Here is a 14,989-nt window from a genome sequence, read left to right as displayed (position 1 = left end):
CTGCTTAAAACATAACGAAACTTTTATACAACCTTTTATCTTCGCTTTTAATGTATTTATATCAGTTATCTAGTACCTATAACATAAGCTCTGCTTATCTTAGGGCTCGATGATGTTGTGAGAATTGTAGAATCAGTTTTCTACTCGATATTCGAATTCACTGTGTGAATGAAACTGAGGGAAACTGACAGTTCAGCAGTTCTCGGGACTTGCGACCCAGGTGTAGGTTTAAGGGACCCCTTTGTTAACGTATATCATCAACCCAGTCAAATCTGATGAGAGCCTGAAGTGCTGCTTTATATGCAGGTTCTATTATAGAACTTAAATATATATGGTGTATTCGGTTTTCTAATTATACTTAGAAATGCTTAATACATAAATTACGCAGTTCGAATCGCCCTGTTTGCCTAGAAAACCTTTGAAACTTCTCAATAATTGTTTAGGAAATTTGAGTTGTAGTGTATGAAATTTGTGTTCTGTTAAGTGATTTTTATTATAAGAATTGGGCAAAAATTGTCTATATTAATAGGTAGAGTAAAGATTCAATATTCTGTATGTTTGTTTAAAGTCAAGTAGAACTTAAAATCATGTGTTTAACTTAAATTTAAAGTCAATAATGTCATCATCAAGAATGCTATTTATTTTTTTCGAGTAGCTCCACTGAAAATCAATGCCGCAGTGACACACTGCGGTACCAGATGTGTGGAGGCCCTTTCAGCTCATAGCGAAATATTAGTTTTTAAGTATTCAATATTTTTACTCTGTACTATGATGCTGAATAAATTATAATTGTTATTATTATTCATATAAGACATTATTTGCCACTTATGCACGTCAATTTTTTTTATCGATAAAGGTATTAATTCGGCTAGTTACTTTAATTAAGATAAACGGGCAGAAAAGTTTACTGACTTCTATAGATAAATAAAATAATAGTTGACTTAAGTAAAATATCTGTGAGTAAAGATAAAGATTATTTTGGGCTTTGGAATTTTGGCGTTTTTTGCTATAGATACTTAATAGAAGTTTTATAATTATATTAATTCCTATTATATGTTCAAATAGAAATGAACTACGTACATCTAACATAATCTGCTCTGAACTAGGACAACTTAAGTCGATAAGATGTAGTACTAAATGGTGCAGGTATTTACATATAATATTCATGAAATTGGGTGATCTGACACCATTTTAGATAATGCATCCACCAATTTCACCTGATTATCTGAAAGTTTGTAAAATGTTATGTAACAAAATAATCTTAAATTTTTACTATATTGTATGGTACATAATAAGTAATCGTATATGTATACAAATAAATAAAATTAAAGTGTCTGTTTATTCTTGCTAAGCTCTGAAATGGCTGGACCGATTTTGACGGGGCTTTTTTTACAATTTTATAAATTGTATATAATATAATTCCACGCCGACGAAGCGCGTATAACAGCCTGTTAATGGCTATAATATCAGATGGGGTAGACAGAGGCAATGTTAACTGTGAGGTAAAGGTGGAATGAAATGGAGAGCAGCCTTATTATTAATGCCATTTTTTTCATATAATTCTAAATTTTGAATGCAGAATTCTAAACGCACATATTTCTGTAATAATTCTAAAATAAGACTTCAAACAGATAAGTGGCTTTTTGACAGACAGTAATAGAGTAAATATAGGCAATTTCTATGTAAATAAATAAAAGTCACAAAGTAAACTACTTTAACAATATTTATTTTTAACAAAATGTGTTATTATAGTGAAGGTGAAAAGATTACATTTTTTCTAATTTACTAGTTTATGTACCTTATTTGTTATGTAACATAATTATATTATACTTAAGTTTTTCAAAGACAGTACATCTACTAAAATATCACATATAATTAATAAATAATCTCATAAAAACGCCTAATGTCTAAGTTGTTATTTCTAATCAATACCTAATAATATAAATGAAATGAAATTTATTTGCGTATTATACAGTTAGATATTATAATATGTACAGGTAATAATATTATTGGCCACTGTTTATTTGCCCCAATTTACGGGCATGCAAATGGTAATTAATAAAGTAAAGGGTATATTAAAATGGAATAATTTATAATATTATAATTTAAAATTAATGTCTTATGTACCATTCTAATTATATAGTAAAAAAAAATATATATATATATATAATTATATATATATATATATTTATTTAATATAAAGTTAATTTGTGTACAAGAGTAGTTAGTAGACGATATCCTTAAAATCCATATATTATTATCGTGATTATAAGAGATTGTTAAGCTCTTGATTTTTGGATAAGCAATTTAAAAAAAAATATTTCTCAGCCTTCTATTTATAGATTTTCTATCGGAATTATGCCAATTATATTTTTCTTGTAAAGTTAATTACTGTAATAATATTTAATTGTATTATGTATACATTGTTTATATTAATTACTTAATTGTAAAGTGTTGATCTTATACTGTCATTACTATAAAATAAAAGTTAATCACGAGTGTATTTCTAGGGATGCGTCGATTTTATTTTTCTTTGGTTTCTTGCTTTTGTGCTGAAACAATTTATTTTAATTACATGTTTTAGTTACTGTCTGAACGCATGTTTGATATACACCCAAATCTACTCTTTTGTTTATTTTTAAAGTCTGTAATCAAATTGAGAATCGATTAATATTGTTTGGCTTTAATATTATTTGTCTATAGTCTTATTGCCAATTAAATTAATGTGTGGTTAAATTAATGTAATTTCGAACATTGGGCGACCACTAATTATTATTATTATAATTTAAATATTAACGTACAGTGTGTAATAGGCGATTTCTAGGATCATCTTTAGAATAAACCTTTTTTTATACTACGATGATGACAATCTAGCCTACAACCCATCTGAATGGTTACCGTAGTCTTCGGACGCCAAACGTCTTACGTATGCGTTGCTTACCTTTATTAATATTCTTAACACATTGACGGACAGCAGGAACAAGTGATGTTCGAAAATGAACACTATGTTTTTTGTAATTTTTAGAATATTAGAAGTTGTTTAGTTTTACTTTTTCTGCTTAAACAACCTTAATTTTGAAACAATTCGAGAGAAAACACAATCGCACTTATAAAGCTGCAAGTCGTGTGAAAAATAAAATTCAACTTAAAAAATTGTTTCCAAAACACGAAAAGTCTTCTCAGTGTTCAAAACCGACCGTTTTACTTTAGACGGCTATTGCGGTCATGCCACGTAGTGAACTTCGTTTTGACGGGTATAGACGCAAGTGTCCGTCAACGTGTTAAAAAATCCCATGCTGTAGTCTCTAGAGACATTCTCTACTGATGCCCTGCCCGCATATACATATATTTAGCGCAAACGAAAACAATAATGCATCACTCCTTTAAAAAAATAAGTGCACTTTCAGCGTAGGAGCGTTTTGAACACCATTGCATTATCATCGTTTAAAAACAGTTTAAATGTGAACATACAAACTATAGTAGGCGATCTCTAGAAGCAGCACCGCTGGCGCCGTCAGCATGCCGTAGAGCGTGGCCAGCAGGGCCGGGTACATGTCAGTAATGCCAACACTGCTGAATGTGATCACGGGACCTGAACAGCGCGGCCGAGGAACTACCAAACGTTGGCGACTGTTCACCTGGATTCCCGTCTCGCGAATTTTTATAAAGCTGTAGGAAATTAAATCAACAGACAGGGGGTGACTATATAATCTTAGACCATGTTGTCTACAATGTGTCAACGGTTAGTGCTCAAGCTAGGTGGACTAAGGTAGTCCATTGTGACGATTTAACCAGAATATGACTGACTTGTAACTACTCATCACTAATAATGCTGTCCCCCTAATATGAAAATCATTTGGCATCATAATTATTTAGTCGATAATTGTCCGACAGCCTCGGTAGTATAGCGGTTTGGCATACCAACTTATTTCCAATGGTTGCGGGTTCGAAGACATGCAAACATTAATATTTTTGAGTAGGACTGTTTGTGTTGGTCTAGTTATTTTATATACATATTACGTATGTATGTATAAAAAATGTATTTAAGTTTTTATATGTGTCTGTTAGTACCCATAATACAATATCTGCTTAGCAATTCAATTGATACAGCATCATATAGTCCTAAGACTAGATGGCACTGTGAATTGTCCTGTGTTATTATTAAGTTAAGAATTGTTTTTTAAAGGAACTACTATTAGGCTCTGAGATATCGTTAAAAACTCGAGTACTTAGTTTCTATTATTTAAAATATAAGGAATATATGTCCTGTATTTGATTGGTAACATCATCTTACTTGATTTTAAAAAGGTCTTTAAACGGAGATCTCCTCTGGCCTATCAACCAGGGCTCTATCGCGTTGATGTAGTCTATCTCCACCAGATCACACTTCTCATGCTCCTGATACGTCTCTTGTATCAGGCGATATCCTGGGTTTAGCTCCATGTGGAACGCGAAGAGACCCTGAATATTTATTAAGTGTCTACAGTGTTTCATTTGAAATATTCTAAGAGCTCTGTTGAATTATTCCGCCCTTTTTCTTGTTTAATACCGTTATCTTTCTAACTACATCCTATATCATTTACAATCGGATTAATATACTTATATCTATTGCTGCTTGCACTCATCTCAATGTGCAATCTATTTCTTATCGTCTCTATCAACATAACTAGTCGTACCCACATAATTAACACCTCTCCATATCCTTCCAAATTACATATAAATAATCAAGATGAATTATTCTTGTAAACTCTAGGAACAATAATTATTTAGACTTCCATACAGCATCCACAACATCCACTACTTACAAACATTCGATCACATCATTTTCATTTATCCATTATTGTGTCATGACATACCCGTACATTTAACATCAGTCATAAATTATTCAATATCACTGTACTCACCTTACATCAATCTAACTAATATTATAAACACGGAAATTTCTGAGTGTGGATGGATAGATGGATGGAGCTATGTTTGTTACTCTTTCACGCAAAAACTACAGAACGAATTTTGATGAAACTTTACAGTAACATAGCTTATACATCAGAATAACACATAGCTGAAATTTATATAGTGCGGGTGAAACCGCGCGCACACCTAGTGTTGCATAATCTTTCATAATACTTGCCTTTCTAATTTTCTCTACGCCTTCATTCATGTTATAAAAATTCGGCTTCTTTCCCTTAGGTGCTATCTTTGTATCGTATATTGCTTTACGTATTGGTTCATTCAATTGCTGAAATCAACATAGAGATATCACATATATAGGAAATAGATTTTCAAACGTATATATTATTATACTGCTATTAACAAGTATTTAGTATATTTCATTAAAATGTAAAATCATCATGAAAATGAAATGAAAAAACTATTTATTGTTTCTCTCACAGAAAGGAAAAATACAATTATACAAAATTAACATAATATATCAAATATAAAAAAAACATAATTACAATACATAGCTAATAATGGGAGGCCTTATTGCTAAATAGCGTTTTCTGGCGACCTTATTGTTACGTTTACATTCAGCCGCTTCCCCTACCACTCGCGCTGCCGGAAATATTGCCGCGTCAGCGTCGACAGGAGTCGACGATCCCCGTTTGAATTGTGAGTGTCGTTTGCGCGACACGTCTTCGCCGGCGAGGACGGTGTCGTGTTGTCGTTTACACTCAGCCCTCATACTTATTTACCGGGCGACTCTTCCTTACCTTCCGCTGGGACTGAGGGCTGAATGTAAACACACGCTGCCAGTCCTTTGACTCGAGCACGAAAAACCGACAATCGAGGGAGCGCCGGGCAGTGCGAGCGGCAGCGCCAGTGGCATGGGAAGTATCGTGTTTACACTCCCGCCCTGCTCACTTACCTGCCCACTCGGGCTGAGTGTAAATTGGGCTTTAGGATAGAGAGGAGTGATTAGACTGAGTCTGGTCGAGTCATAACAATAATTAGTCTGACGACACTTACTCTGACGAAGTATTTATTATATTCAAAATCACTAACTCCAACTTTAAGAGGCGAATTGAGGAGATCGGAAAGACTTCTCACTGAGGAGCTGGGAGCCCTCAGAAGTACTACAATGTTGGCTGAGTACGCAGCGTACAGGATTGTTAGCGCTACGAAAAGTAAGAGAGTCACGGTTCTACCTGAAAATTGCATTATTTACAATATAATAATAATAATATACTCAGGATACACACAGTACCATCTAATCCCAAGTTGAGCTTAATGCTTGTGTTATGGGTACTAGATAACTGATAAATATATAGATATATATTTTTTCGTAAATACATACATATTATACATACACCCAGACCGATACAAACAATCATACTCATAAATACAAGTGTTTGTGCTGTGCGAGGAATCTAATTCGCAACCATCGGAAGGCGGTGTGCCAAATCGCTAGACCACCGTCATAATTATGTATATCTATACTAATATTATAAAGCTGAAGGGTTTGTTTGTTTGATAGCGCTAATCTTAGGAACTACTCTACTGATTTCAATCGTAAAATTCTTTTTGTGTTGGATAGTCCATTTGTCGAGGAAGGCTTTAAGCTATATAACATTAAACTACGAATAATAATAGCGGAGCTGCAATAAAAAATATTGCAAAAGGTGCGGAAATGCAACGAAAGAAACGCAGACGAAGTTGCGCATATCAGCTAGTTTAAAATAATTCTGAAGCATTGCCACAGTGGCTTTATGGTATGATGTCCCTAGTTATATAAATCACTTGATGGTTAACCATTTTACAACAGATGGTTCAAAAGATTGTATGTTATTTTCGGTTCAGAAATGTGCATGACATATAAAACGTAATCCTAATCAGAATTGTTATACATTTTTAGAAAAAAATATATATGATATAATTAATTCTATTTTGTACCTACTGGGTGTAACAGTCGTTCTTTTTATATTACAAAATACCTTACTTTTCTTATTTCGAACATTAATAGAAATGTATCAAATGATTACCAGAAGCATATCGTGGTTCTAGAGTACATCCTTGTTGTAAGACCGCTCCTATGATTAGTACGAAGACGTCTGCCCACGAGCCATCCAGTTGAGATGAATGCTGCAATATTACGATGCATTAATAGTAAAAATATATTTTCCAGTGGAAGTTGTAACTGTGAACATAGACGAAGACTTAGGAAGCGGGTAGACAAATTGGTCTGCTCATAATAATTGTTTATACATTCTGCCTATTATGGTTAATGTAGTTTATGTAGTGTGTAAATGAATGGTTCAATATTTAATGGATTATTGCTACCCAAAAAGAACAAATTAATAGTAGAGTATAGTAACCGTATAAATATAAAAGTAAAGCATGAAGAAGTACTATGCTTCATGGTGGTAATAGGTAACCTAAAACTAGTATAACGTAACTAACTGTAACTAGATAGGTACCTAAAACTAGTAATCATATAATTCCAAGTAATTAAAAAAATATATAGTAACTGTATAACTAGAGTATTGAATCTTTCTAAAGTTCTTTGTTAACCTACAAATACTTACTCTAGTCATAGTGGCTTCCCATTTTGAAGTGATGTATAGAAACAGAGAACACCCCAGAATGCAAACAAGAGCGCACAGCCAAACATCTCTAGTGAATGGTAGCGTGAAGATATTTGAGGTATATGCAAGAGGGGGCTCCCTGAATACGAATCTGATGGCAGTTGATCCAATCATAGCAATATAGTCGATTATCTTCAAGCGTTCTTTGGTAAAAAATGCTATTGTACCTGTTTCACAAAAGTCTGATCTATTAAAATTCTAAAAAATTTCATTCATAATATGCTGCAAATAATGATTCTCTGAGTTTTTGATAGAATAGAACATGAAATCGTTTATTCAAATAAATTTACATTGAATCACTTTTGAATAATCATCACATATTTTTAATCTACCGGTCGTTCGGAAAGCTGTCTCATCACAAGAAGAACGAGCAAGAAACTTGCGTGTTGCTCTTTTAAATAATTTTATTCTTATACATTTTTAAGTTTAAGTGTGTGAATACAAACTACCAATTAGCACTAATTCAATTAAATACTTAAATATGAAAAATATTGAATATACAACCAACTGGTTAAACAATTAATAAGAGGAAATCAGTCATAGTGATTAGAGCAGACCAGTCTCTACAAGCAGCACCCGGTCACGAGTATGACGGATGTGACGAGTATGACGATAGATGGAATGATAAACCCGTTTGCGCTGACGGCTTACTTAGGCGAGGCACCAGTGGAGGACGATAAAATATGATTAACTGTAATGGTAGTGCTGCTTGCCGCAGAAATTCAGAGTTGATAGATTACATTTGTTTTTTATGACACACTTCAGTAGTCAGCGGATGCAAGCGAGGGAAGTACAATGCAAATATTGTTGTATTTGCTGTAAAAACTATCACAGTTATTAGTGTTAAGTTTTCACTTAGAAACTTAATTTATTAGAAATTTAATTTATTATTATAGGCATGTAGACAGTGACCTGTTCTTAAAATCTATAAGAATATGTAACTACATACCTACCTAACGATTGTAGACCAATCAGTGCAATTCTTTGCATATTAAATGTCAGTAAGAGATTTTATATGCAAAGAAAAATTAGCCGGAACAAACAGACAGACAGACAAAAATTGTAAAAAATGTTATTTTGGTGTATGTACCGTATTTATATTGTACTAAAAAACGGTTATTTCAATATTTCAAACTGACACTCCAATTTTATTTATATGTATAGATGTTTGGATAATATAGGAGTACCTAAGTCAGCCTCTTTCTTCAAAAGATGTTCGATGGCACCTTGATAGTTGCCGTTTTTATCCTTATACCCCCAAGTGTGAGTAAATAAGAGCTTTTCAGTTGCATTAAGCATCTGGAAACATATCTTCACAATAGCGTAAGTCATTTTCATCGCTGAATCTTCATTAAGAAACCTGCAATGTGTGATATTAAAAAATGTTAGTCTACGTAAATACCTAATGTATTGCTTGTCCAAGTTTCATATATTCATATTATTAGAATTTATATCATTTAGAAAATAGATTAATAGAGCACTTTTGCATATTCATAACGTTAGAAATTCCTTAAATTTGATGTATAAATATTGATGAGCAATTTTTTTTAATATAGTAGATATTAAATAAATTGGTCATCGATATTAATCTACTTTTTAAATGATATATTATATTCAGGATTATATTATAGTAATATGTATTAATAATCTTATACATAAAATTCTCGTGTCACAATGTTAATTACCATACTCCTCCGAAACGGCTTGACCAATTTTTATGAAATTTTATATGCATGTTCGTAGGTCTGAAAATTGGCTACTATTTATTTTTCCTACCTATAAGTGATAAGGTTCTCTACCACTAACATTTTTTTGGGACAATTATTTTTATATAATATGGAATTACAAATACATACAACCCTAAATTTGTACCTTTCTAATGCCTACCCCTATTTTTTAATAGCGAATAGCGTATGCGGGGTCCGCTAGTTTTATATAAATGTTTAATTGCTAGCGTAATGATAGTAGAACTTACAGTCTATCGTCCAAGTGCTGCCTAGTTCGATTGCTGTCTAGGATCACATTCGACATTGTAAGAATATGTCCTCTCAAATTATTCCGTCTAAATGACAACCCTGTTGACCTTCTATAGTCTTCTATTGTACCATATTTATCATCTACTGTTTTTGCACGCAATATATTCTTTTGAATATTTTCTGATACGCCAAAGTGACTATGATTCAAAGCAATATCACTGTAATTATTGTATTTTGAATATTTCGGACGCCATATAGCTCTAGTTGTAGAAACTATTTCGGTATCTTTGGCTATCTTATAAACTGTAAAGAGAAAAATAATAAATAAAATATAAATTATCATTATTTTTTTTCACATAGATTGAAATCCTTGAAGAGCTCGGGTCTCTTAAAGATATTAAAATTTACTGGAGTATTTTGAACAAATATTATGGTTTCTGGTACATAATACATAATTTTATAAGAGATCTCATTTAATATTTGTAATATAGTTTGAAGATCTAACAGTTATATTAAACATATATATTTTATATTTAACTAGTTACCTGCTCCGGCTTCGCACGGGTGTATATATGTATTATACATAGAAACATTCCTCTTGAATCACTCTATCTATTGCTTCAAACTGCACTAAAATCCGTTCCGTAATTTAAAAGACCTAAGCGAACATGTCTGTTCGCTTAGGTTCGACTTTATTTATACTATGTAAAGATATGTTACCTTCTGTGTATATGAATTCTTCACCAATTTGCCTTGCGACTACTACGTCACTATCCACCAATATTTCTAGATTATTTAATATGTCAAGTCTTTCTTTTAGATTCTCGGACGCTAACAGCAGCCACCGATATGGAGACTTGAAATAACCGCCTGCCACAGCCTGTTTATTATATATATTTCTATATTAGATTCACGATTTTGTATGACGTTAGTTGTTCAGACTACAGATTTTATATATTAGGCACTACTTAAATGCTATTTAAAGTTACTAAAAAATATAACGTAATAAATGTACCCTCCACCAACCCATGGCCATTCCAACCTCTCGGTTATTCTGGATGAATCTGCGGGGAATGCGCGCTGAAAAGCACGCATTCTCTTGACAAACTACCTACAAATTATATCTATTCCTGTCCCTTTATATCGCACTCTCCCCCTTCTGGGGCAGCGGACGAAACAGAGATGGTTTCGGTGCCGGGCAGCACTCCATCTTCAGCAGCATCCTCTCTTCTTGACGCGTACCACCGTCAGCCCTCTCGTACTCGCTCCGCCTCCGGTGCCACTGACGCGAATTCACCGCAGCCTCCTAAAATTCTCTTTCGAAGATACCAAGTCCGGGTAGTACATCGGACCCCCTCCTTCGCTTTCACCGCGACGTATCCCCTCCAGCAGCTTTCCCCTAAGGACGGAGTCTAATAGGCACTCCCGCAATTAGTGGTGGATGTCCTTCTCCGACTCCCCACAACTACAGCCACTCGACTCGTAGAGTTTCATGACGTGCAGTCGCGTACCTTACGTAATAAATGTACCAGTTGAGTTTCTTCTTAGTTATTCTCAACTGAAGTAGTTGACCGAACTGGACGGTAAGTATGAGGATAAACAATATGCACAAGACGCCGGAAATTCTTAATTTGAAAATCATAGAAAATGTAATGAAATTTTGTAGGTTCACTGTTAGGATATAGATATCCAATTACCTACTGTTTTGTACCGAAATATATCTTCATTCATTATAATTTTATATATTATGGTACGTGTTGATGCGTCTCGAATGATCAGATGGTAGATGATGTTGCGGCTCAAATGATAGATGGTAGGTTTGATGGCTTCAGCAGATTACAGGGTTGTTTAAAATGATAGAATTTGATTATATTCTTCAATTTAATGGGTAAATACTGTGATAAATTATAATTTTGGTGGAGTGAACTTAGAGAAATATACGTTAGATCGATCGGTTGAATTTGAAGTATGTACGTTACGTTGCGTATTTAAATTGGATGGGTGTGCGGTCCAATCAGAACGCTCCCTTTGTATTGCGTTTTGTTGCTGCTTGCTACGCGACAATTATTATAATAATGTTCAGTTTTGTTTTTGAATATGTTTAACACGTTTCCAAAGTAAAGGCCAAAGTTTATATGTAATATAATAGGCCACATGTATCTAATGAATTTATATGCTAACTACAGCGAAGTTAAAAATAAAACATATTTAATACCCTCAGTAGAAATTCTCTTGTATTAGAACATTCTAGATCTGCGAACACAACTATTTGTTGCAGAAAATACTCCGTTCTATTTCTCTGCAGTGAGTAAGCGACGCTGATGCTATTCTCCGACATCAATCTAGCCATTGACGTCATTTTATCTGCGAAGTTGTTTGATAATAAAAATATGCATATTGCACGCAAGATGTATTTTCGGAAAATTAAGGTTTTACCACTTTCTTTCCCATCCTTATATTTGACGAACTCAGTGATCTAGCGGATCAGCACGCCGCTTTACGTCCGATGGTCGCAGGTTCGATTCCTCGCACGGTACTAACATTTGTATTCATGAATATGATTGTTTGTATTGGTCTAGGTGTTTCCTATGTATAATATGTATGTACCGTACATATACAGTTATCTAGTACCCACAACACATGCCCTACTTAACTTGGGACTTATATTATATTGTTGCTTATAAAGAAATATTATAGGATAGTCAAAGGTGACTGACATAGTGATCTATCAACGCACAGCCCAAACCACTGGACGGATCGGGCTGAAATTTGGCTGGCATGCAGGTAGATGTTATGATGTAGGCATCCGCTAAGAAAGGATTTTTATTAATTTTACCCCCAAGGGGATAAAATAGGGGATGAAAATTTGTATGAAACTTTGTCAATTTTAAACCGATCGGGCTGAGACTTTGCATGCATGAATCTACTATGACGTAGGCATACCCTAAGAAAGGATTTTGATAAATTCCACCCCTAAGGGGATAAATTAACGGAACGAAGCCGCGGGCAAAAGCTAGTTTAGTATAAAAAGATTATGTAGTTGTGATTTTTAAAAAACAATCTTATAACAGTATTTTGTAATCATTTTATGCTTTGACTATTTTGAGGGAAACCATATAAATATAATTATCTAAATTAATAACTCTCTGTCTAGAGTAAATGTTGCCTTGATATTTCCGTCCAAAAACATGCGTATATGTATATTTTTAAGCAAAATATATTTCTTCACCGTTAATAAATGTGATACTGGCATGCAAGCATAGGTACACATGCAGAGGCATTTTAGAGAAAAAAATTTATTGATTTAGTGGATAATTTTCTTAATTAGCAGGGATCAAAACATTTTTAGTTATGTCACGACGACTAGGTGACATCGTGAGATTATTCAGATATTTTTGTTAGATACTTACATTTCGTCCAGCATAGATTTGGCATTAACAAAGACGTCGGCCTGTCATCAAGTTTCAAAAATGAAACCAACATTTGATTAACATTGTTGTCTAAACAATTAATCATTGTACAACATAACAATAAATTAATTATAAAAATTTGTTTTATTTTAAACATCTTGTAGGCGTGTTCTATGCATTTGTGTCAGTAATCTAGTAGGAATACAAGCTCTTTTTTACTTGGGACTAGATGGCGCTGTGTGTATTGTCCTGAGATATTTTTATTATTATATAATACTTCATTCAACACTGGAGTAAGCTATACTAATATTGTAATACATTAAAGAAATTTATTGAATTTCCTTTCCGTGATTTTGTGATATTATAAAAACATTACGGTTTACTGTCTGTACTACATCATTCAATAGATATACATTGACAAAATACGACAATTTAGTAAATTTACTAATAGTTTATTCATATTAATCATACTTAAGTTATCTTTTTTTTATTTTTTTTTTAGATTTGCATTTAAGATTTGGTTAATGCACCCCCTATATGCATCTCTGTTTGCCTAATGACAGGGAGAAAATGCCTCAAGGTGTTAAGTCCGCCATGTGCACTTTTATTTGTGTATTTGTGTAATAAAATTTTAATAAATAAATAAATAATTAAAATGTTTTACTGCCTTTTTATACATATCCTATATAAAGGCAGACTAAATATATTCAAAATTTCAAATATAAATAAAATACAATTATACTTCACAACTATTAGGTATACAAAAGGTGTTAAAGCAACACTTGACATATCCATACTTAATTGGGTATTCATATAAAGTAAGTCTTCATTTTATCTTTTTAAGTAAAATATATTTAATCATTAAAATATAAGTGGCCCTAAGTATTCTTTACTATAATAGCTGTTTGGGAGTAAAAGTCCCATAAAATCGGTCCAGCCGATACCAACATTAGCGAGAAAAAACTGAAATTTTTTTAATTTAATTTTTTAGGCTTTAGTACCGTATATAGCTTTAGTGGTAAGTTTAAAATTACGAACAGACACTCCTAATTTTATGGATATATAAAATATGAATATAAATGCGAGTGCGTCTTTCTGTCTGTTAGTCAAATACTTTTTAATAGGGTATAATCTTTTAAAAATACGAAATATATCACTGTAGAAATAAAATGTTTTATTACTTTTTAATTTCTACAGAATTATTTATTTAAGCTGTCAAGTTCACAACAATTGCACATCATAATACTACATTTATACATTTAAATAATATGACAATATATCAAATATATATGTCTCTCTTGTTCTCTTAAAAATCTGAATATCTTTACAATATTATTCCTTTTTAGTTTTTGTCAGCATTTTGGCGCCAAAGTTAATTTATTTTTTTAATGGACTAAAGGCAACAGATCGACTTCAGAGAGTTATAATTACATTATTAAAATTAACAAATTATAATATTGAGATTATATTAAGAGTGGGATATATAACAAATAGACTTTCGCATTCATACATAATATTACTATTCTTAGACATGACTATATGTTGAGTAGTAAGAAAAATGAGGTTAATATATACTTATGGAGTTACAAGTTAATGGCAGTTTAACGATGTGTTTACAAATTACAGGTCGATTATATTGCAATATAACATAACAGCACTTAATACGTAAGGCAAACGTTAGAATACTAAGTAATACAGGTTGACCTTATAATATTAATATTGTATTTGTTACTTAATATAATTGTATGTTAATTTAAAAACTTACATTAATCTTTACACCATTTTTTTATATAATTAAGAAAGAAAGAAATAACATTTATCGACAAATATTATTAACATATATATATGAATATATATCAAAAGCTTGTATCAACAATAATAACAACTGGAAACAAGCTGAGAGGCCATATAATAGACTCTGCAGTTTGATTTGGACGGGGATTGATGGGGTAGCCACACATGAGTGATTATCACGGGGTCATGATAACGTGATATTTAAAGAGTTATAGGCGACTATTAA

The 14,989-nt window shown here is 32.6% G+C and overlaps 1 protein-coding gene across 1 annotated transcript; it reads right to left on the bottom strand.

The window, feature by feature from the left end:
* Positions 1-4,290: 4,290 nt before the first annotated feature.
* On the bottom strand, positions 4,291-13,075 carry LOC131851450 (uncharacterized). The gene is made up of 10 exons (XM_059201952.1): positions 12,970-13,075; positions 11,775-11,923; positions 10,280-10,439; positions 9,559-9,862; positions 8,771-8,943; positions 7,524-7,750; positions 6,981-7,080; positions 5,968-6,146; positions 5,132-5,239; positions 4,291-4,461 (listed from the first exon to the last, which is right to left on the bottom strand). The coding sequence occupies exons 1-10, from the start codon at positions 13,073-13,075 to the stop codon at positions 4,291-4,293; spliced, it is 1,677 nt and encodes a 558-aa protein (XP_059057935.1).
* Positions 13,076-14,989: the final 1,914 nt, after the last annotated feature.

Source organism: Achroia grisella, unplaced genomic scaffold (assembly GCF_030625045.1).
Source record: "Achroia grisella isolate CSIRO2021 unplaced genomic scaffold, CSIRO_AGI_Agris_v1 utg783, whole genome shotgun sequence".
Lineage (NCBI taxonomy): Eukaryota > Metazoa > Arthropoda > Insecta > Lepidoptera > Pyralidae > Achroia > Achroia grisella.
This window is presented reverse-complemented; position numbering and strand designations above follow the sequence as displayed.